General features: G+C 35.4%; 1 protein-coding gene across 4 annotated transcripts in view; it reads right to left on the minus strand.

Annotated features, from left to right (window-relative positions):
* The window catches only part of CTNNA3 (catenin alpha 3), a 1,666,571-nt gene that overhangs the window by 135,355 nt on the left and 1,506,931 nt on the right, over positions 1 to 24,285 (minus strand). For all 4 annotated transcript variants that reach the window (XM_038534069.1, XM_038534067.1, XM_038534068.1 and 1 more), the window contains one exon: positions 16,474 to 16,655. In XM_038534069.1, the coding sequence (XP_038389997.1) occupies positions 16,474 to 16,655 (182 nt within the window). The remainder of the gene's footprint in view (positions 1 to 16,473; positions 16,656 to 24,285) is intronic.

The raw sequence follows: 24,285 nt of genomic DNA on the forward strand, positions 1-24,285 counted from the left end.
CTCATCTTAACTTCATGTTGTATTTATATAGTTTTCTAAGAGCCCCAAAATGGATCTGACTCATTCCCACCTTCTAGCCTCCATCTTTGTGGGTTTTTTTCACTTATATCATCTCCTTCCACAATCTAATCCCTGTATTTCATTCAAATTCTAAAGCAAACTTCATTTGTTCATACTTTTGTTCTCCGCTTACTCTATTCCCCCAATGATAACACTATCTTCTGAAATCCTAATGATTTTATAGCTAGAAATATACAATGCTTCTATTCTAAAATTGTTGTTATTTCCAACTGGTGTCTTTGTTTTTCTCTTGAGGAAAGGACTGGGTCTTGTTCTGTGTTTAGCATGTGGGTAAAGACTTTCAAAAAAATGAGTAAGTCCTCAGACTTCTGAAGTTGGATTGACTTCAATTCAAATTCAATTTCATTTGTGTAATCCTTGAGCAACATATCTGACCTCTATGAATCTCAATTCCTTTATTTATTTTTTTAAAGATTTTATTTATTTATTCATGAGAGACAGAAAGAGAGAGGCAGAGACAGGCAGAGGGAGAAGCAGGCTCCATGCAGGGAACCTGATGTGGGACTCAATCCCAGGACTCCAGGATCACGCCCTGGGCCAAAGGCGCTAAACTGCTGAGCCACCCAGGGGTCCCCTCTCAATTCCTTTAATAATAAAATGAAGATGTAATAATCAAACTGTACTGAAATAAAAATGAGAAAACATATATATTTATTATAGTGAAGTATACAGTAAGCATCCATCAAAGTTTACTATTGCTATACCTCTTACTGATAATAAAATAGTAGTTGAGGAAAATTAGAATATTCAGTGACACTTTAGAAAAGATAATGTATTATATTTTTTCTTTTTATTATTTTAAAAAATATATAACTATTAAACTCTGTATGTGAGACAGAGTGGACCATACTACTAAATAGTATGACCCCCCATTCTTACAGATCCCACTACAAAGATGCTAAAACAACTGCAATGAAAAAAATGTGACATGGGTGGAACTAAGGAATAGTCTATATATAAACTCCTGAATTTAAGGCTTGGAAGAAGGTCGTAGCATCTGAAAAAAAAAAAAAAAAAAAAAAAAAAAAACAAAAAAAAACCTCTTAAAACAGAATTGGGAGTTAAAAAAAGGAGTGAAAGATAGGATTGTATCCATTTTAAAACAATTGGAGACTTATCACAGTCTATATGAACTGAAGTTAAACTGAATCTGGATTCAATTCAAGTGCAAAAGATCATCAGAGTCCAATATTCCATTTTGCTACTCTTCCCTTACTGCAATTTGAACACATGTTATTCCTGTTCTGTGGATGCTTTTGGCAGTGACACCTACTTGTGAGATTGTGAGAAAGCTGGGCTGTTTAGCTTTTGCAAAACATGAAATGTGTCTATTTTCCAATGAGTTACCACTCTGTGGAGCTGTGAATCCTCTTCTAACACTCCAGCTACAGATTACAAAACCCTCAAAGTCACGGAGCATCCTTTCCAAAGACATATTCAGGATTCTTTTCCAAGTTGATTCAAAGTGTGTAACTTTGAGAGGGAAACAGATGCAGAGCAGGAAAAATAGCACTGAGGTCTGTATTTTCATCCCTTGTTGGTGACATCTCCTTACCTTTCCACGTCTTGTTCTATTTCATGACCTCATTACCCTCCTTTCCAAGTCTGGACTATGTCTTTTAGTTTCAAATCTCTCACCTGCTTGAATCCTGCTGCAAATTCTTTTCCATCCTAGGAATTTAGATAAATCCAATTTTCTAGTTTTCTCAGAACATGTGAAGGGAAAATCTATTCACTCTGTTCCTAATGAATATTTTAGGTTTCAAATTGGGTGATGAATGAACAATTGAATGAATTAATGATCTTATCGGTTGACTACCTTTTAGAATTCAGATCACCTTCTGTGTCTTTATCCAAGCTCACATTCACACTTGCCTTTTTATGCTTCCTCACATTCCACAGTTGACATTGCCCCACAAATAGAAGTCATTAGTCATTTACTTCCTCAAATTCCCTCTATTTATTCATACATTTCCCTTCCTCTGTTATTTTTTTAATTTTTATTTTCCTTTTTCAAATATGAATTCCAGTGTAGCTATACTATTATAGGGGCACCTGGGTGACTCGGTTGGTTTAGCGTCTGACTCTTGGTTTCAGCTCATGTACAATCTCAAGGTCTTGAGATTGAGCCCTTATGTGAGGCTCCCACTCAGCTCGGGGTCTACTTGTCCTTCTCCCTCCTACCCTGCCCCTCCCCCAACTCAGGTGCACTTGTTTGTGGGTATGGGCATGCATGTGCATGCATATTCTCTCTCTCTCTAAAATTAAAAAAAATAAGAAAAACAGCATTACATTTGTTTCAGGTGTACAATATAGTAATTCAACAGTTCCATATATTATTTAGTGCTCATCACATTTCCTCCCACTTTTAGAGAGGTTTTCTCCCCCTTTTCATGGCTCCTTGAAAAAAGATTCCTATATGCCTCTATGTAAAAATGACAGAGGCACCTGGGTGGCTCAGTCAGTAGAGTATCTGACTCTTGATTTCAGCTCAGGCCATGATCTCACATTGGGCTCCACGCTCAGTGTGGAGTCTGCTTGTCCCTCTCCCTCTGGTCTTACCCCCACACCTCCACTGTCTCTCTAAAAGAAATAAAATATTTATAAATAAATAAATACATAAATAAATAAATAGCTTATTTTTCACATCTGTACTTAGGGTATTGTTGTACTTACATTTTTAAACTACTAAGCTTACTACATTTACATATTATAAATACTAGCATACCTATCATGATTCTAATGTGTTTATAGTTTTTATATGCACTTCCCATTTTCTTTTCTAATTTTATTCTCATTTTCTAACTTCTAACCTCTTCACATTAATTTCATCTACTGATATGTTACTGTTAGAGTGTCCTCAGAAATTTAAAAACACATTATATGCATTCCTTAGGTAGCAAAGTATAGTTATACTAATATTAATGTTCTAAATTCTCCATGAATGTAAAAGTAGACTATTTAACTCTGATATCTACCAATTACATGTTCCCTGTGCAGGGTGCTCATTTCAAATAGTCTTTTCTATTGTCATTGTTGTTTCTCTGCCAAGGCTTATTTGATTAGAACAACAGATTTACAGATTTCTTTGCTCACCATTGTTTTTTTCCATCTTAATTCTTTACTATAAGGGTAGCATTTCTGAATATATAATTTGAAATTCATCAGTTTAATAGGTCATATACTTGAGGTCTCTATTTTTTAAGGATGATCTTTATTGATCCAGGCTACAAAGAAAATAATCTTTCTTATTGCTCCTTCAAACTGGTCCATGGAATTGTTTCTAATTTCCTTTTAGAGGCACAGCTCTTGGCTTTTGCAAGGATCTCACTTCCAACTCCCCTGACTATGTGTTTCCTCTTAATGCCATATGGGCATTAAAAATTAAAATATTTAGTGTTCAACACTTAAGATCTATAAAGGATTAAGGAAAAAACAAAAAGAATGGATTTCTCTGTCAGAATGGCTAAAATCAGAGATGCCTGGGTGCTCAGCAGTTGAGTGTCTACCTTTGGCTTGGGGTGTGATCCCGGAATTCCGGGATCGAGTCCCACATTGGGCTTCCTGCATAGTCTGCCCTTCCCTCTGCCTGTGTCTCTGCCTCTCTCTCTCTTTTTCCCTCTCTCTGTCTCTCATGAATAAATAAAATATTAAAAAAAAAGAATGGCTAAAATAAAAAACACAGGAAACAACAAGCGTTTTAGCAAGGCAGTAGAGAAAAAGGAACTCTCATGTCCTGCTGGTGGGATTGCAAACTGGTATACTCACTGCAGAAATGAATATGCAGGTTCCTTAAAAAATGAAAAATAGAGGGGCACCTGGGTGGCTCAGTCAGTTAAATGTCCAACACTGGTTTTGGCTCAGGCTCAGGTCATGATCTCATGAGTCACAGGATTAAGCCTGGCGACAGGCTCTGTGCTCAATGTTGAGTCTGCTTGAGGATTCTCTCCTTCTGTGCTTTCTCTCTCTCTCTCTCTCCTCTGTCCCTCTCTCTCTCAAATAAATAAATAAATATTTTAAAAAATTAAAAATGCAATTCCCATATGATCCAGTAATTTCACTATTGAGTATTTACTCAAAGAAAACAAAAATACTAATTGGAAAAGATATATGCACCACTATGTTTACCATAGCATTATTTATAATAGCTACATATGGAGGCAACCCATGTTTGTCCATAGATAAATGGATAAAGATGTGGAATGTGTATATATATATATATATATATATATATACACACACTGGAATATTACTCTGCCATAAAAAATGAAATATTTCCTTTTGCAACAACACGGATATATTTAGAAGCTATAATGCTAAGTGAAATAAGTCAGAGAAAAACAAATAGCATATGATTTCATATATATGTAGGTTTTAAGAAACAAATGAACAAAGTAGAAAAGAGAACAAACAAAAAGACATTTAAATATAGAAAATAAACTATAGAGAAATATCAGAGGCGTGATGGGTGGGCGGATGGATAAAATTGGTGAAGAGAAGAGTGCACTTATTGCACTGAGTAATGTACAGAATTACTGAATCATTATATTGTACACCTGAAACTAATATAATTCTGTATGTTAATTGTACTTGCCTTAAAATAAATTAATTAATTAAAAAGTGTATTTCAAGAGCTTAAACATAAGTTTACTCTATTGTTTTTGTTTGTGTTTTCATTTGTCTATTCTTGGTTCCCTCTGAATTCAAGTTGTTTCTTTTTTTAATTTATTAATTAATTTAAAATACTTTTTAAATTCCCTAACTCATTCAACCAGTGTATATTATATGCTGTCATATATACACATATGCAAACATACTATATATACAGTTATTTTGTATATATACTGTTCAGGTTGTTATAAGTTCTAGGTATAAAGCAATAAAGTCAAATTTCATACTTTCATACATCTTATATCTGTTAGAGATTTAGAGGCAGAGAATATACAAATCCATGAACTAGATAATCCAGGATATGGCAATTGCTAAAAAGAAAGTTTACAGGATCTTGTGATATATAGAAAGACAGATTGAGGAGGAAGTCTACATTAAAAGGCTACGAAAAGTTTCTATGATGAAACATTCAAGCTAAGACTAGCATGGAAGCCATTTAAAGTCATTCAGGCTTATCTTCATATCTGTTTTTGTTTGTTTGTTTGTTTGTTTGTTTTCCTATTTCTAAGTGTTTTGCTCTACTTCTTTATCTTATTTTTTGGGTTATAGCTTTTTATTCCCCTTCTAAAATTTTATTCTATCCCTTCCCATTTCCTCTTTCCCTTTAGAAATTTCAAAATCTTGTCTTGACTGCCCCTCCCTTAAGTTTCTATGTTGAAACTCTTTATTTTCTTATCAGCTAGTCTCTCATGCACCTCTGTTAATGACTGTTTTTCACCATTTAGTGAAGCTACTCAAACAAAAGTACTCATAAATTGAGAACTGCCAAAATTATACTATTTTTTCAGTCTTCACATTTTAAAAGATTTTTTATTTATTTACATATTTATTTATTTATTTATTTATATGAGAGAGAGGGAGGATATGATGAGGGGGAGAAACAGAGTGAGAAGCAGACTCCCCAATGAATAGGACACTGGAATCATCACCTGAGCCGAAAGCAAGTGCTTAACCAAATGAGCCACCCAGGTACCCCTTCAATCTTCATTTTAACTAAAATCTCTTCAAATAAAACAACTCATTGATCACTCACTGAAACTTCCTTAATTATGGCCCCAAATCCTTCTTATTGCAAAGAATATAAATATTACCCATCTTAACAATGTAAAAGAAGATGTGGTAGAGAGAAGTTGAGTTATGGATGAGATACAGAATGGAGCAGTAAGACATGGAAAATGAAAGTGGGAATCTCTTCATCATACATAGCTAGAAGTTGAGGTATAACTAACACAAATAACAAAAAAAAATCCAGTTATGCATTAAATAATACTATCAAGGACTGTAAATATAAATTCATCAACCTAAGGAAAGGAGGGGAGAAAAGAAGATGAACAGTCCTATAAGTGATATAATTCTCATATGTAGGAAAAGCCAATAAATTTTATCTTAGAGAAGAAAGTATATTGCTTAGAGATATGGAGATAATCACAAGTAATGAAATCATGAAATCAGACAGGGTTAAAAGTACCTGCCTCTCCTTTGTGGAGGGAAGGATTGCTTTTCATAAATTGTTATAATTTGGTTGATTTCACTTTGCACTCTCTCTGCCTTTCATATAGATAGATAGATAGATAGATAGATAGATAGATAGATAGATAGATAGATAAGATATATAGATATAGATATAGATGGAATTAATGTTCCCTAAAAAAAAAAAAAAAAAAAAAAAAAAAAAAAAAAAACCAGAAAGGAACCACGGAGAAAATCAATGGCAGGATAGATATCTGGCTGTTGTTACAGAAGGAACAAATCAAGTTCAGACCCAAGAGAAAAATCACCTAAATCAGAGAAAGAATTAAGATGTCAAAAGAAGATTATCTAGGTAATTAACAGATGATCATTCAATAAAATAGTTCAGAATAATGTTAGATGCATAAGACAAGTTAAGCCATCATATATCCCATTTCTAGTTCTATTCACATGTACTGTGTAAAATAGCTATTGAATTTATACACAAATATAATGATATTTAGAGTACATTTATATTATATTAATATTTTAATATATAAGGAAGATGTGCATATTTTTATTGTTGTCTGGGTCAAATTCCTAGGTACATGGTAACACCTTTCAATACATAAATATAAGTTTAGTTCTACAATGAAAATTTTCTTGATTTATACTTTTAAATATTAGTTGCTTCATTATTTCTTAAATTATTCTTCAAAGGGTCCAAGTAGGTGTATACTGGAGCTTCTTTGCCTCCTCTCCATTTCAAGGTCTTTTTTCTCTTTTCTTCTTTACTTTTATCGCATCACTATCTCTTAGTTAATCTACTGCTGGTTTTCAATGCCTTTTATGGAATTCTTATTTGAATCTATTTTCCTTTGGAGACTATATATAATTAATCATTTTTAAAATTTTATTCTTTAATTTTGATGAACTTGTTAAATTCCTCATTCCTTTTTTCCCCTTTTTCCATTTCTCTTATTAGTCTTTGATTTTGAATCCAGATTTTAAAAATATACACTCCAACTTTTTATTATTAGATAGTGTTGACACAAATGTTACATTAACTTCAGGTATACAACATAGTAACTCAGCTTCTCTATACATTTCCCTCTGCTCACTTAGCTACCATCCTTACTATGCAATGCTATTACAATACCATTGACTATATTTCCTATGCTATGTCTTTAATTTCTGTGACTTATTCATTCCATAACTGGAAGTATATATCTCCCTCTCCCCTTCCTCCATTTTGCCCATCTCTCCATCCCCTTCCTTCCAGCAACCATCATATTTTTTCTCTGTAATTATAGGTCTGATTCTGCTTTTTGTTTACTTATTTGTTTTGGTTTTTAGATTACACATATGATTTAAATTATATGGCATTTATCTTTCTCAGTCTATTTCACTTAGCATAACTACCCTCTAGTTCCATCCATGTTGTTGAAAATGGGAAGATCTTAGCCTTTTTTTTTTTTTGTAGCTGTCTAATCTTCCACTGTCTTTATATACCACATCTTTATTCATTCATCTATGAATGAGCACTTCAGTTGCCTCCATGTCTTAGTTATTGTAAATAATGCTGCAATAAACACTGGGGTAAATACATATTTTTGAATTAGTGTTTTCATTTTCCTTGGGTATACTATTTTTTTAAATTTATTTCAATTTGGTGTGCTGCATTACAGTTTTTTTCTGTTTTGTATTTGTTTTTTATTTTTATTTTTTTTTAATTTTTTTTAAATTTATTTTTTTATTGGTGTTCAATTTACTAACATACAGAATAACCCCCAGTGCCCGTCACCCATTCACTCCCACCCCCCGCCCTCCTCCCCTTCTACCACCCCTAGTTCGTTTCCCAGAGTTAGCAGTCTTTACGTTCTGTCTCCCTTTCTGATATTTCCCACACATTTCTTCTCCCTTCCCTTATATTCCCTTTCACTATTATTTATATTCCCCAAATGAATGAGAACATATAATGTTTGTCCTTCTCCGACTGACTTACTTCACTCAGCATAATACCCTCCAGTTCCATCCACGTTGAAGCAAATGGTGGGTATTTGTCATTTCTAATAGCTGAGTAATATTCCATTGTATACATAAACCACATCTTCTTTATCCATTCATCTTTCGTTGGACACCGAGGCTCCTTCCACAGTTTGGCTATTGTGGCCATTGCTGCTATAAACATCGGGGTGCAGGTGTCCCGGCGTTTCATTGCATTTGTATCTTTGGGGTAAATCCCCAACAGTGCAATTGCTGGGTCGTAGGGCAGGTCTATTTTTAACTCTTTGAGGAACCTCCACACAGTTTTCCAGAGTGGCTGCACCAGTTCACATTCCCACCAACAGTGTAAGAGGGTTCCCTTTTCTCCGCATCCCCTCCAACATTTGTTGTTTCCTGCCTTGTTAATTTGCCCCATTCTCACTGGTGTGAGGTGGTATATCTCATTGTGCTTTTGATTTGTATTTCCCTGATGGCAAGTGATGCAGAGCATTTTCTCATGGGCTTGTTGGCCATGTCTATGTCTTCCTCTGTGAGATTTCTCTTCATGTCTTTTGCCCATTTCATGATTGGATTGTTTGTTTCTTTGGTGTTGAGTTTAATAAGTTCTTTATAGATCTTGGAAACTAGCCCTTTATCTGATATGTCATTTGCAAATATCTTCTCCCATTCTGTAGGTTGTCTTTGAGTTTTGTTGACTGTATCCTTTGCTGTGCAAAAGCTTCTTATCTTGATGAAGTCCCAATAGTTCATTTTTGCTTTTGTTTCTTTTGCCTTCGTGGATGTATCTTGCAAGAAGTTACTGTGGCCGAGTTCAAAAAGGGTGTTGCCTGTGTTCTTCTCTAGGATTTTGATGGAATCTTGTCTCACATTTAGATCTTTCATCCATTTTGAGTTTATCTTTGTGTATGGTGAAAGAGAGTGGTCTAGTTTCATTCTTCTGCATGTGGCTGTCCAATTTTCCCAGCACCATTTATTGAAGAGACTGCCTTTCTTCCAATGGATAGTCTTTCCTCCTTTATCGAATATTAGTTGACCATAAAGTTCAGGGTCTACTTCTGGATTCTCTATTCTGTTCCACTGATCTATGTGTCTGTTTTTGTGCCAGTACCACACTGTCTTGATGACCACAGCTTTGTAGTACAACCTGAAATCTGGCATTGTGATGCCCCCAGATATGGTTTTCTTTTTTAAAATTCCCCTGGCTATTCGGGGTCTTTTCTGATTCCACACAAATCTTAAAATAATTTGTTCTAACTCTCTGAAGAAAGTCCATGGTATTTTGATAGGGATTGCATTAAACGTGTATATTGCCCTTTGACATTGACAAATGTCAACATTGTAACATTGACATTTTCACAATATTAATTCTGCCAATCCATGAGCATGGAATATTTTTCCATCTCTTTGTGTCTTCCTCCATTTCCTTCAGAAGTGTTCTATGGTTTTGAGGGTATAGATCCTTTACATCTTTGGTTAGGTTTATTCCTAGGTATCTTATGCTTTTGGGTGCAATTGTAAATGGGATTGACACCTTAATTTCTCTTTCTTCAGTCTCATTGTTAGTGTATAGAAATGCCACTGATTTCTGGGCATTGATTTTGTATCCTGCCACGCTACTGAATTGTTGTATGAGTTCTAGCAATCTTGGGGTGGAGACTTTTGGATTTTCTAGGTAGAATATCATGTCATCGGCGAAAAGGGAGAGTTTGACTTCTTCTTTGCCAATTTGAATGCCTTTAATGTCTTTTTGTTGTCTGATTGCTGAGGCTAGGACTTCCAGTACTATGTTGAATAGCAGTGGTGAGAGTGGACATCCCTGTCTTGTTCCTGATCTTAGGGGAAAGGCTCCCAGGGCTTCCCCATTGAGAATGATATTTGCTGTGGGCTTTTCATAGATGGCTTTTAAGATGTTGAGGAATGTTCCCTCTATCCCTACACTCTGAAGAGTTTTGATCAGGAATGGATGCTGTACTTTGTCAAATGCTTTCTCTGCATCCAATGAGAGGATCATATGGTTCTTGGTTTTTCTCTTGCTGATATGATGAATCACATTGATTGTTTTACGGGTGTTGAACCAGCCTTGTGTCCCGGGGATAAATCCTACTTGGTCATGGTGAATAATTTTCTTAATGTACTGTTGGATCCTATTGGCCAGTATCTTGTTGAGAATTTTTGCATCCATGTTCATCAGGGATATTGGTCTGTAATTCTCCTTTTTGGTGGGATCTTTGTCTGGTTTTGGAATTAAGGTGATGCTGGCCTCATAGAACGAATTTGGAAGTACTCCATCTCTTTCTATCTTTCCAAACAGCTTTAGGAGAATAGGTATGGTTTCTTCTTTAAACGTTTGATAAAATTCCCCTGGGAAGCCATCTGGCCCTGGACTCTTGTGTCTTGGGAGGTTTTTGATGACTGCTTCCATTTCCTCCCTGGTTAGTGGCCTGTTCAGGTTTTCTATTTCTTCCTGATCCAGTTTTGGTAGTTTGTGGCTTTCCAGGAATGCGTCCATTTCTTCTAGATTGCCTAATTTATTGGCGTATAGCTGTTCATAATATGTTTTTAAAATCGTTTGTATTTCCTTGGTGTTGGTAGTGATCTCTCCTTTCTCATTCATGATTTTATTAATTTGAGTCTTCTCTCTCTTCTTTTTAATAAGGTTGGCTAATGGTTTATCTATCTTATTAATTCTTTCAAAGAACCAACTCCTGGTTCTGTTGATCTGTTCCACAGTTCTTCTGGTCTCGATTTCGTTGAGTTCTGCTCGAATCTTTATTAACTCCCTTCTTCTCCTGGGTGTAGGATCTATTTGCTGTTTTTTCTCTAGCTCCTTTATGTGTAAGGTTAGCTTTTGTATTTGAGTTCTTTCCAGGTTTTGAATGGATGCTTGTATTGCGATGTATTTCCCCCTTAGGACTGCTTTTGCTGCATCCCAAAGATTTTGAACGGTTGTATCTTCATTCTCATTAGTTTCCATGAATCTTTTTAATTCTTCCTTAATTTCCTGGTTGACCCTTTCATCTTTTAGCAGGATGGTCCTTAACCTCCACGTGTTTGAGGTCCTTCCAAACTTCTTGTTGTGATTTAGTTCTAATTTCAAGGCATTATGGTCTGAGAATATGCAGGGGACAATCCCAATCTTTTGGTATCGGTTCAGACCCGATTTGTGACCCAGTATGTGGTCTATTCTGGAGAAAGTTCCATGTGCACTTGAGAAGAATGTGTATTCAGTTGAGTTTGGATGTAAAGTTCTGTAGATATCTGTGAAATCCATCTGGTCCAGTGTATCATTTAAAGCTCTCGTTTCTTTGGAGATGTTGTGCTTAGAAGACCTATCGAGTATAGAAAGAGCTAGATTGAAGTCACCAAGTATAAGTGTATTATTATCTAAGTATTTCTTCACTTTGGTTAATAATTGATTGATATATTTGGCAACTCCCACATTCGGGGCATATATATTGAGGATTGTTAAGTCCTCTTGTTGAATAGATCCTTTAAGTATGATATAGTGTCCCTCTTCATCTCTCACTACAGTCTTTGGGGTAAATTTTAGTTTATCTGATATAAGGATGGCTACCCCTGCTTTCTTTTGAGGACCATTTGAATGGTAAATGGTTCTCCAACCTTTTATTTTCAGGCTGTAGGTGTCCTTCTGTCTAAAATGAGTCTCTTGTAGACAGCAAATAGATGGGTCCTGCTTTTTTATCCAGTCTGAAACCCTGCGCCTTTTGATGGGGTCATTAAGCCCGTTCACATTCAGAGTTACTATTGAGAGATATGAGTTTAGTGTCATCATGATATCTATTCAGTCCTTGTTTTTGTGGAATGTTCCACTGAACTTCTTCTTAAAGGGGAATTTTAAGAGTCCCCCTTAAAATTTTTTGCAGCGCTGGTTTGGAGGTCACATATTCTTTTAGTTGCTGCCTGTCTTGGAAGCTCTTTATCTCTCCTTCCATTCTGAACGAGAGCCTTGCTGGATAAAGGATTCTTGGTTGCATGTTCTTCTCATTTAGGACCCTGAATATATCCTGCCAGCCCTTTCTGGCCTGCCAGGTCTCTGTGGAGAGGTCTGCTGTTACCCTAATACTCCTCCCCATAAAAGTCAGGGATTTCTTGTCTCTTGCTGCTTTAAGGATCTTCTCTTTATCTTTGGAATTTGCAAGCTTCACTATTAAATGTCGAGGTGTTGAACGGTTTTTATTGATTTTAGGTGGGGATCTCTCTATTTCCTGGATCTGAATGCCTGTTTCCCTTCCCAGATTAGGAAAGTTTTCAGATAGAATTTGTTCAAATACATATTCTAGCCCTCTGTCCCTTTCGGCACCCTCGGGAATACCAATTAAACATAGGTTTTTCTTCCTCAGGCTGTCGTTTATTTCCCTTAATCTATGTTCATGTTCTTTTAATTGTTTGTCTCTTTTTTCCTCAGTTTCCCTCTTTGCTATCAACTTGTCTTCTATGTCACTCACTCGTTCTTCCACCTCGTTAACCCTCGTCGTTAGGACTTCTAGTTTGGATTGCATCTCATTCAATTGATTTTTAATTTCTGCCTGATTAGCTCTAAATTCTGCAGTCATGAAGTCTCTTGAGTCCTTTATGCTTTTTTCTAGAGCCACCAGTAGCTGTATAATAGTGCTTCTGAATTGGCTTTCTGACATTGAATTGTAATCCAGATTTTGTAACTCTGTGGGAGAGAGGACTGTTTCTGATTCTTTCTTTTGAGGTGAGGTTTTCCTTCTCGTCATTTTGCTCAGTGCAGAGTGGCCAAAAGCAAGTTGTATTGGGAAAAGGAGAAAAAGAGAGGAGAGAAAGAAGGAAAGAAAAGAGAAAGAGAAAAAAAAGGAAGAAAAAAATGAAAAAAAAAAGAAGAAAAAGAGAAAGAAAAAGAAAGAAAGGAGCAAAAAAGGGGGGTGGGGGAAGGAAACAAATCAAAAAGCAAAACAAAACAAAACAAAACAAAACAAAACAAAATAAACTTAAAAAAAGAACCACGGGGGAGTATCTTCTGATTCTGTGTACTTTAAGTCCCTTGGCTTCCTCTGGAAGTTGTCAGTCAGTCTAGCTGGTCTTCTGGGGGAGGGGCCTGTTGTGATGATTTTCAGGTGTTAGCACTTGGGGGAGCTGCTGTGCCCCTGCCTGGTGCAGGGCTCAGTGGGGGTTGTTTACCCCGTGAGGCCCCAGGAGCAACAGCCCCAGTGGCGGGGCCAGCTCTGGAAACCTGGATTCAGCCCCCGCAGTAGCTCCAGAGCTCTCCGTCTGCAGGGCCTGGAGGCTCCGGGGCGGGGCCGCTGATCTGCTCAGCTGGGGCAGGAGCGTCCTTGCTGTCCTGGGCCCTCCCGGCCTCTGCCTGTCCCGGGGGAGGCCGGATCCTGGGCTGTGTCCCGGCGCCCGGTTCTCCGGAGCCTGCGCTGTTGGATTCGCTCCCTCCCCGCAGCCCCCTCCGCGGAGCCGCCGCCCGAGCCCCCCTGAGCTGCTCCTGGAACCGCGCAGCCCCCCTCCGCCTGGAGCCTCTTCCTCCGCCCGAGCCCGTCCGAGCTGCTCCCTCCGCGCAGCCCCCTCCGCGGAGCCGCCCCCGAGCCCCTCCGAGCTGCTCCGGGTCCCGCCGTGCGGGCTGCAGCCCTTAGGGAGCTCGGCGCATCTCCCGGGCGCAGGTGTCTGTTAGTGTCCTGGGGAACCCGAGGGCATCCCCGCCCTCCTGGGTCCTGCTCCAACTCCCTGCGAGCCCCTTTCCCCCGGGAAGGTTGGTGCAGCTCCTGCTCCTCCGGGACGGGGCTCTCCTGTCCTGGGGACACTCCCCCCGGCCTCCGCCCGGCTCCTCGCGGGGCCCCTCCCCCTTGGAGGCCTTTTGTTTCTTTATTTCTTTTTCCCCGTCTTCCTGCCGTGATAGAAGCGCAAACTCTTCTCACTGCAGCGTTCCAGCTGGTCTCTCTTTAAATCTCAGGCCGAATTCGTAGATTCTCAGGATGATTTGACGGTTATCTAGGTAATTTGGTGGGGACAGGTGACTTGGGGACCCTGCTCTTCCGCCATCTCGCCCCTCCTCAGAAAACACTATTTTCTTTATTTGTTTTTTAGATGCAAGTGTCTTATCAGCTGAATTATTTTGATTATCTTTTCTCCCCATCTTTCTTGAGGCATAATTGACAAATCCAATAGTAAAAATATGTAAAGTTTACAGGGTAGGGATTTGATATATGATTACATTGTGAAATGATTACCACAATCAAGGTAATACATTCATCAATTGACATAGTTACCTTTTTTATGTGTTCATGAGAATGCTTAAGATCTACTCTCAGCCAATTTCAAGTGTACAATACAGTATTATTAATGATAGTCACCATACTTCATATTGGATTCTCAGAGCTTATTTATCTTATAACTGAAAGTGTTTGCTCTTTGACCAACATCTTCCCACTTCCTCTACCCCTCATTCCCCAACCTTTTACTCTTTTTCTGTGAGTTTGGTTTCTTTTTAAGATTATATATATATATATATATATATATATATATATATATATATATAATTTTATATAATAATATATATAAATATATATATTCTTTTTTCATTCGTCTTTTGAGGGACACCAACACCATTTCCATATCTTGGCTATTGTGAATAATGCTGCAATGAACATAGGAATGCAGAAATCTCAAGATGTTTTTTTCATTTCCTTTACATATGTACCCAGAATAAATAAATAAAAGGTACTCTTCATTAAACTGTGTATATAATGTACAGGTATAGATATCAAAACTTTACAAAAGTTCTTACTTTATACATAATGCCTAACTATTACAACATTATAAAAACATACGCTTTCATCACCATACTATCCCTATAACAAACCTGTTTTAAAATTTTGTCCAATTTTATAAATTTAAAAGTTACATTTTTAAAAATTATTTTAGGTTGAATGTTATTCACAGATTTATAGATCAATTTTTTTAGGGGGAGAAATTTGTGAATTATCTGCTCATGTCTTTTGTCCATTCTAGAATATTTGATTTTTTATTCTTGACAATGTCTTTATATTCATTTCTTTAAATATTCTTTATATATAAATGGCATCATATTTTTGTTATTTTTTGATACAAATGTTTACCCAATTATCTATTTATATTTAATATGGTTTAGGACATTCTATTGATCTACAGAATTTTTAATGTAGTTCATTTTAATAATCCTATTTTTATAAGTTCTCCCCTTTTCTCCAATGCTTATAAAGTCTTTCTGAAAAAAAAAAAGTCTTTCTGATTCTTAATATAAATAAAAGATTTGTGTGTACATTTTTCTATTTGTTATGATTTTTAAAGTTATATTTATTACTCTATCTAAAATTTATATTTGTGGGGGATCCCTGGGTGGCTCAGAGGTTAAGCACCCATCTTCATTCAGCTCAGGGCGTGATTCTGGAGTCCCGTGATGGAGTCCTACATCGGGCTCCCTGCATGGAGCCTTGCTTCTCCCTTTGCCTGTGTCTCTGCCTCCCTCTCTCTCTCTTTGTGTGTCTCTCATGAATAAATGAATAAAAATCTTAAAAAAATATATATTTGTGGACAATGAATGGTGATATAAATGAACGTTTTCTGAGTATACCGGGTCTGCTTCAGAGTGTTCTTCTCTGTGGCTTTTAAAATTACACCAACATTAAATTGCCTTAAGTATTGTAGTTTTGTATATTTTAGTAACTGGTAGGGCAAGAACTATATTATTTTACTGCTCTTTGGCTAGCTCTAAAAAACAATATTTTGAAGCTATAATAAGAATTTTATTGCTTCTGGAATTTACACACAATGTATGATTCTTTCATGTATATCATTAAGTCACTGTGATTTAAAATATATTTGGTTGATGACTCAGGAGCAAAAGATATCATGAATCTTGATGACACATAAATCATCACAACTAAAATTATGTAATTATGGAAATCAACTATTCAGATAGCTCCAATCAAAATCATAATTAGATTTACCAATTTCTTTGTAAAACAATATGCTAATATGAAACACAGAGAAGACTCCTAAGGTGAGAGGGTATAAAGGAGATTTCTAAAATCATTTTTTGGCCTGTTATGAGAAACTTTGCCATATTTATTTACCAAAACCTCTAGAACTAAACACCTACAACTTTCTAATTCTATATTATTTATGTTTCTCCCACCATTTGGTTTTCAGCACCTGCTACTTAGAGAAACTTGGGTTTCATTACTGTGACAAATGTTTCTACCCATTATAAATGTTATGCATCATTTTCCACATAATTACCTTGTGAAGTCTGTCATCTCCATCATAATCATACACATCTTCTTGGCCAGAACAATGATATCATTGCTGGTATCATCCCATATCTCAATCTCAGCATCCAGTTTACTCTTTACTTTCTTGAAATCAGCAACTTGCTCAGCAATCTTTTCCTTTTCTGCCTCAGGCAACTGAGTCATCTTAGCCTAAAACATGTGATAAGTAGATTTATAATCATTCTACTATGTCAAAAAGCATTTTAGGAAGAAGTGGTCATTACAGATTATTCTTAAACTAGCTTATGTGTCATAGTTTTTTAAGTCATATAATCAAAACTTTCCAGGCTTAATTTTTCACATGAAAAAGCTATTAAATTTATAAATGTTTGCTCTAGAACTACAATTTAAATTTGATAATAACAATGTATAATTTGGTATCTGACATATTTAATTCTATTCCTTAATATAAATGTAAGACTTCTCAAATTTCTAGTGCAACACATTTTTAAATTAACTCAAGCTTAATATATGAATCTCATGTATTAGAAAAGCATATACTTTAATTATACCACAATATGCTTCAAAAGGTAGAAGTATAGCAAAACTATCTTGAAATGTCTTTTGACATTATAATGTCTATTTATACATGTATGTATATACATTCAGACAGATCTTTACACAAACACTGAAAATATATTGGTAATCAGTAATAGTATACATTTATAAATCATATATAAATAATTTTAAGCACATGTTAAAAATCGTAAGGATATATTTGTGTACTTTGTACATACAAACACATTCAAGTGTGTATGTGTCTATAAATTATTTTGAGGGAAGAGTAAAAATGTTACAGGCAGGGTTTATTAAGGCAACCCTCACTAATTAGCACCCTGAATTCTGAAGTGCTCTTCTCCCATGCACAGTAAACTTGCTGTGTTGGCTTAGTACTATTCATTGGATATGTCAAATTTTGAACAGCATGCAACTTTCATTTTCCACTTGCAGTTTGAATGTGGGAAGGGTAGGAGAACCATCTAAGCCACCATATTCACAGCATTATCATCTGGGACCTATAACTTTTTGTCAAGTAGAGAATCTTGAAGTCAAAATGATTTTGTAGTAACAAGGCCATAAAATGCAGTAGTCTGTGCAATCATAGTCTCATCAAAAATCCATGTATATTCTAATAGAATGAGTACTTGGGCTTCCGATAGAGTAGTTAAAAATGATAAATCATTTAAGTAGATTTTTACTTATTAGATCTTTCACAGAGAATACGTGAGACATACAGTGCCAATATATTTCCAGATGCTGGTATCTAGGATATGGACATAGAGGGAAAATAAGGAAAATCACCTAAAAGACCTTTGAAATATCCTGGGCACTAGGATCAAAGTGGTTGAAATACACTTTCTTAAGTCAATAGTATACAAGGGCAAAAAAGCTTAAATTATGAATGAAGGAATTATAAGAATGGTCAATGGAAAATCCAACAAAAAAATGAAAATTAAAGAGCCAATATCAAGTATCTGTCACTTATTATCTATTTATTTATAAGACTAATTCAGCATCTAAAAATAACTTGGTGTCTGTGAAATCTCAGCATGAATTATCCATGCTTCAGTTCTAACCTAGTCATGAAAACAAACCATGAGGCTTTCGAAATTGAAGCTTCTTCTAAATTCCCTAGCATAATGTTTGACACATTATGTTAGTGAATGTTCATTTAGTAAATGATGGCTATTTCCTATCCAGTAAGAGAATTATCAAAATGTATTCCCATATCTATCACTTAGAACGTTCATTTTTTGCATTATTTCATTTGAAGAATTAAATTAAGCTATGAGAATAGGCTTTTAACTGATGAGTTATACAGGTGTCTCTTCCTTAGAATCTGAATCATTTGTAGTTTTCTTTCTCAGGCAATGTGGCCTACTAAAAGAAAAGCAACTTTTACTGCTGCTGGCATACAGCAAAGCACATAGACGAAGACACAGTTCACTTAGGTCTAAAATCAATAGTATGCAAGCACATTAAGTAAATTATAAGCTACTAACTCATTAAACTAGCTCAAAAATCGAAATGAATTTTCACCATCTTGACTACTGGTCATTACCATTCTTTCCATTTTCATTAAAAAAAAAGTGTTTAAACTTTCAAATAATAATAGATGTAGATAGATTCAACTGGAACTTCTTTGTACAGTCTTTGTCTCATAAGTAATAAATCCATGAATAGGGATCTAATAAATATTTTTGAAGTATACACTGGAATATCATGGAAAATTATTCAATATCCTCATTAAAAAAAGTTGAAACTATTCAAGAGGTGATCTTGTTAAGTGTATTTTAGGTTCTGTTCCTTGGAATGCTACTGATTTCCAATATGACCTTAAGGAAGTCCCTGAACCCTCTTGTCTAAGTTTCTCCAGACATAAAATGACAGTAATTGCAGCTGCCGCCCACCTGCCATGCAGGGACCAGAGTGGATTATTGGATAGCACTGAGTCTGACCCTGTCACGCACAGGAGTCTCATCGGTTGCACTCGATTTCCTTAATAACATCTCAACTCACATAGTGAATTATAATCACCAGATGTTTACTTCACAGAGGATAAGGGCCAAAAGTTGGGTGATAGTTTACAAAATTGAAAGTTCTAGTGAATTTTCTCTCTCCCACAGGAGGAGCAACATCAAAAAAGCATTAAATGACTGACTGACACCTTTACTGAAGATTTTTAGTGCTTCTGTGAAGGATTTATTATTTACTATTAATCAATTTGAATCACTATGGACATTTCAAAATAGGACTTAAGAGAACACTTCATATTTAAGAATTCTGAGCAAAAATTCCTTATTGGATAGTTGTGTGAAGGATAAGAAAAGAAACAAAGCTTAACACAAATCAGGTAAGTAAGTGGGGGTTCTGATGTTATTGCTGGCTGGTGATATGTCTCCACTTGTGCTCATGTCTATAGAGTAGAACTGTGATGTAAATAGCTATCAAGGGCTTTTTGAATCATTGTCATACAAATGATACTATATTGTGCGTCAACTGATTTTTGGAATCTGTTGCCAAAGATAAAAATAGCTAACATTTAGATATGCCAGACACTCTTCCAGGCACCTTATGTATGATTTAACTTCACTATTCATAGCAGCCCGATGAGGTAATTATACTATTATACTAATTTTAATAGATTATGACACTGAGTGTCTCAAAGGTTAAGATATTAACTCAAGATTATAGAGTTAGTAAGTAGTAGAGCCAGTATGGAAACTTAGAAATTCTGACCCTAGAATTTTTGTCCTATTACTATGCCAACAAATATAAGCAATATATCGCCCACAATATATCAAAATATTCCCATTCTACTGGATGGTATTTCTCTGTCACCTTCTACTTTTGAATGCACTTATTCTCCAAAATATAGTCACATATTTTCTAGAGTCTATTTCCTCATCTGTAAACTAGAGACAATGATATTCACCTCACAGGTTGTGTTAGAGATCAAATGAATGAATGTGTATGAAGCACTTTTTATTTTCTTTAGTTGTCTTTAACGTCAGCTGTTAACTTACAATAACAGACTCACTCAGTTCTTCACTCAGTTCTGAGTGACCCTCAGAATTCTATTTCTAACATTATCCTCCTTTTTCAACAAACTTTGCATTCTCCCATTATTGTATTAGGCATTTTTTGTGTGTGTATGTATATATATATATATATATATATATATATATATATATACATTTATATATATATTGTATTTTCAAGTCTATACCTAAGTATATATTGCCTAAGTATTGCCTAAGTATAATGCCTAAGTATAATGTCTAAGTATAATGTCTAAGTACATACTTGAAATATATATATAAATATATATAGATATATCTATAAATATATTGAAATATATATTTGTCTACTTCTATCCCTATCTCTCTCTACATACTTATATATAATATATGACATATATATAATTTATAATTTTAGCTCTAAAGCAGGGGTTAGCAGAATTTTTCTGTAAAGGGCAAGATAGTAGATAATTTATGCTTTTCAGGACATACCATACCATTCTATCACAATACTCACATCTGCTACTCTTGTAATGCAAGAGCAGCCATAGAAAACATGCAAACAAATGAGTGTGGCTGTGTTCCAAAAAACTGTATATGGACATTGAAACATCAATTTCATATAATTTTCATGTGTCTTAAATATTATTCTGATTACATCTATTCTGATATTTTTTTTTTCAATCACTTAAAGATGTAAAAACCATTCCTAGTTCATGGGCTGTACAAAGATAGTTGACAGACCAGACTTAACTGTAGTTTGCCAACATTTGTCAAATCCTTTATCCTCTTGATTTTTGTGTTTCTCAGTAGTACTGTCTGCCATTTAGTCTTGAATCTCTTTTAAAAAAAACTTTCCCTCTCTTTATGTATCCTATTCTGTTAGGCAGAAATTTGATCCATTTTATCTCAGTATTTGATCACACTCTCTCCTTGTCTGTATTCCCAGTACTACTCTATAAGTTCAGGTCAATTTTCTCTTTCATTTTCAATCCTTTTGTCTTGTTATCACTTGATCCAATCTTTCTGATTTTAATAGAATAGTGCAACTCTTCAGCTAAAGACAACGGCTTCCATGTCTCCTTACTGAATAAAGAATGTTAATTCCTCAAATACTACCCGTGAATATGTTTAACTAAAGTAGAAAATTCACATAGAAAAATGCCCAAATCATAAAGGTACAACTGAAACTATTTATAAAAACTGAGTGTATCCTCATACCTAGCACCCAAATCAAGAAACCAAAGGTTTGCCAGCACTCCTGTAGCCACCCTGGGACCTATTCTAGTCACTATCTCCCAAGAACCACTGCTTTACTGATTTTAAAAACTATAGATTTTCCTGTTTTTGAACCTTATAAAAATGAAATGATGGTATATGTACTCTTGTATCTGGCTTTTTATGTCCAACTTTATATATTTGAAGTACATCTATCATGTTGCATGGAGTTATGGTATGCTTATTCTTGTCACTCTACACACATAGAATTCCATTTGCAAATATACACCATTTATTTCAATGTACCTATTAACGATCTTTTGGAAAATATTCCATTTTTGGCTGTTATGAATAGTGAATATTCTTGTATTTTTCTTTTGGTGCACATATGGGTTAATTTTTCTTAAGTATATACCTAGGAGTAAAATTACTGGGTCTCAGGGGCCACCATAACCTTTACCCCTAAAACGACTGCTTTTCAATGACATTTTTTTTTTTTTTTTATTTATGATAGTCACACAGAATGAGAGAGAGAGAGTCAGAGACACAGGCAGAGGGAGAAGCAGGCTCCATGCACCGGGAGCCCGACGTGGGATTCGATCCCGGGTCTCCAGGATCGCGCCCTGGGCCAAAGGCAGGCGCTAAACCGCTGCGCCACCCAGGGATCCCTCAATGACATTTTATCTTCCTCTCATGCACTGTGTCTTCAAGCTAAACTCAACTATTTGCTATTGCAAGTAAATCTCTTGAGATATTGTCCATTAATTATTTTGCTCATCTTTCCTCTCCCCATCTTTGTTGCTCCAAACTTAATTCTATTTTCAAGCCAAATTTATGTATCCTTTTTCTCCAGCTATATATAATTATTCTTTTAAAAATTTCAGAACATGGGGGCGCCTGGGTGGGCTAGTGGTTAAGCATCTGCCTTTGGCTCAGGTTGTGGTCCCGGAATCCTGGCATCGAGTCCCGCATGGGGCTCCCAGAGGGAGCCTGCTTCTCCCTCTGCCTATGTCTCTGACTTTCTCTGTGTGCCTCTCATGAATAAATAAATAAAATGCAAAAAAAAAAAATTCATACATGTTATCAGTTCTCCCTTCAAGATATTCATATCATTCTCTCTTGTAGCCTAATTATTTGTGAATATATATATATGTTCTTACTTTCTAGAGGAAAGGTCTTTGAAAGCAGAACCACCTTTCAGAATAATAGTGCTCTCTCTCTCTCGCTCTCTCTCTCTCATACATACACACATATATGTTTATTTGTGTCTTATTGGTCTCCATCCCCTATAATATAAGTTCTGAAAGTAGGACATATATATGATAAATGCTTACAGTCAATAGAAATAGGAGAGAGAGAAAGAATAGGCTTGTAGGATCAAAATTTTATAGCATTGATCTTGCATTTTCTTTGTCATTCACATTTACACACTTTCCAAGCTTCTGTCTCTGCAAGGTAGAAATTAATTTCCCCCATACATTTTTCCTGTCCACTCTCAAAATTGGGTCCTCATTATTTACCTAAGGTTGTATTGACAGCACAAATGATCTTACCTTCTTTTCATCTGCTTTTTCATTATGATCATTACTACTACTTAAAATATTAATATGCTTACATTATTTCTTAAACACTTTCCATTACTTCCATTATCTCTTTAAAAAGACAAAAATAAAAAGTTCCAGCAATAAGAAAAATGAAAAAAAAGTTGTCATATGGACCTCGGTCCAAGCTCCCCGTCTGTCAAGTACTAGCTTTGTAGTGAGGAACTTAAGCATCCTCAAACCCAATTTTACTACATGTTAAAATGATGATAAACTTATTACAGGTTTTCTGACAATTAGAATTATATCTGTAAGTAATGATGCTGGATTATATTAGAGACTTAATAAATGGCACTTAGGACTGATGCCTTCACCTGGCTTCTAAAACTTTCACAATATTGTAGGGAAGGACAGTTAAAAATATTCACCTAGCTACCTCACAGAGCTTAGGCAGGAACCAAGTAAATTCTATCGAGTAAATACATGCCATAAGCAACAAACCATATAGAAATATAAAGTCATTATAATAAGTCTTTCTTATTCTCAGAAGTTCCAGAATCCAAATTGCTTATTTTACAGATAAGGAAACTGAGTCCCAGGAAAGAGAAATGGCTTGGAAAATAGTATCCAGCTGGTTAGTGGCAGATTTGGTCTGTAAATCCATGTGTTGCCATTCTTACCTCCAGAGTTTATCAAATTTAATAGTAGTGTGTGTGTGTGTGTGTGTGTGTGCATGTGTGTGTTTGATAAGCCCAAAGGCATTTGGGGAATGGGTGTGTTTTAATATATAAGAAATATAAATAGTATAACATTTTCCTGGAGTTTAGAAAATCTGAACTGCTGCTGGCAGAAATGTAACTTCATTAAAATTTGGAGAACAAATTCATCAAAAATGTTTATGCATTGATATTTTCAGCATAATAAATTGTAATTTCAAACAGATTCCTGAGAATTCATTAAGAAAAGTTTTCCATCATATGTTAAAATGATTTTTAGGAACTGGAATTGGACTTTGCTTTAAGGAATGATACACATTTTTATATTTTTATGTGTAGTCTTTTAAATCAAATTTATGAATATATTAGCTCTTAAAAGCTCTCAATTTCCTCATCTGTCGAAAAATAATACTCTTGAAACCTCATGAGTTATACTCACAGATCCCTTAGGTATAAAACTATTTCATTTTATTATAAAACTTTATAGGATTCAGGGGCTGGGTCAAAACAGTTAACTATTATATTACCAGTGTTACTTAATTGATTATGTTCTAAAGATAATAAGAATAGAGACAATTAACATTTATTTATGCTTCTTCTATGCCAGTCACTTTGCTCAACAGTTTTGAAAAGTTATCCTACTTACATAATATTAAGGTAGATATTACTAATAATCTACCTTTAACAACCATGGAAATCAGGCCTATAGGGAACATATGCCTGTCTCCTATAAATGAAACCCTCCCCAATGTTTTCTTTCTTTTTTTGATCATATCTCTCTGTT

This window comes from Canis lupus, chromosome 4 (assembly GCF_011100685.1).
Source record: "Canis lupus familiaris isolate Mischka breed German Shepherd chromosome 4, alternate assembly UU_Cfam_GSD_1.0, whole genome shotgun sequence".
Taxonomy (NCBI): domain Eukaryota; kingdom Metazoa; phylum Chordata; class Mammalia; order Carnivora; family Canidae; genus Canis; species Canis lupus.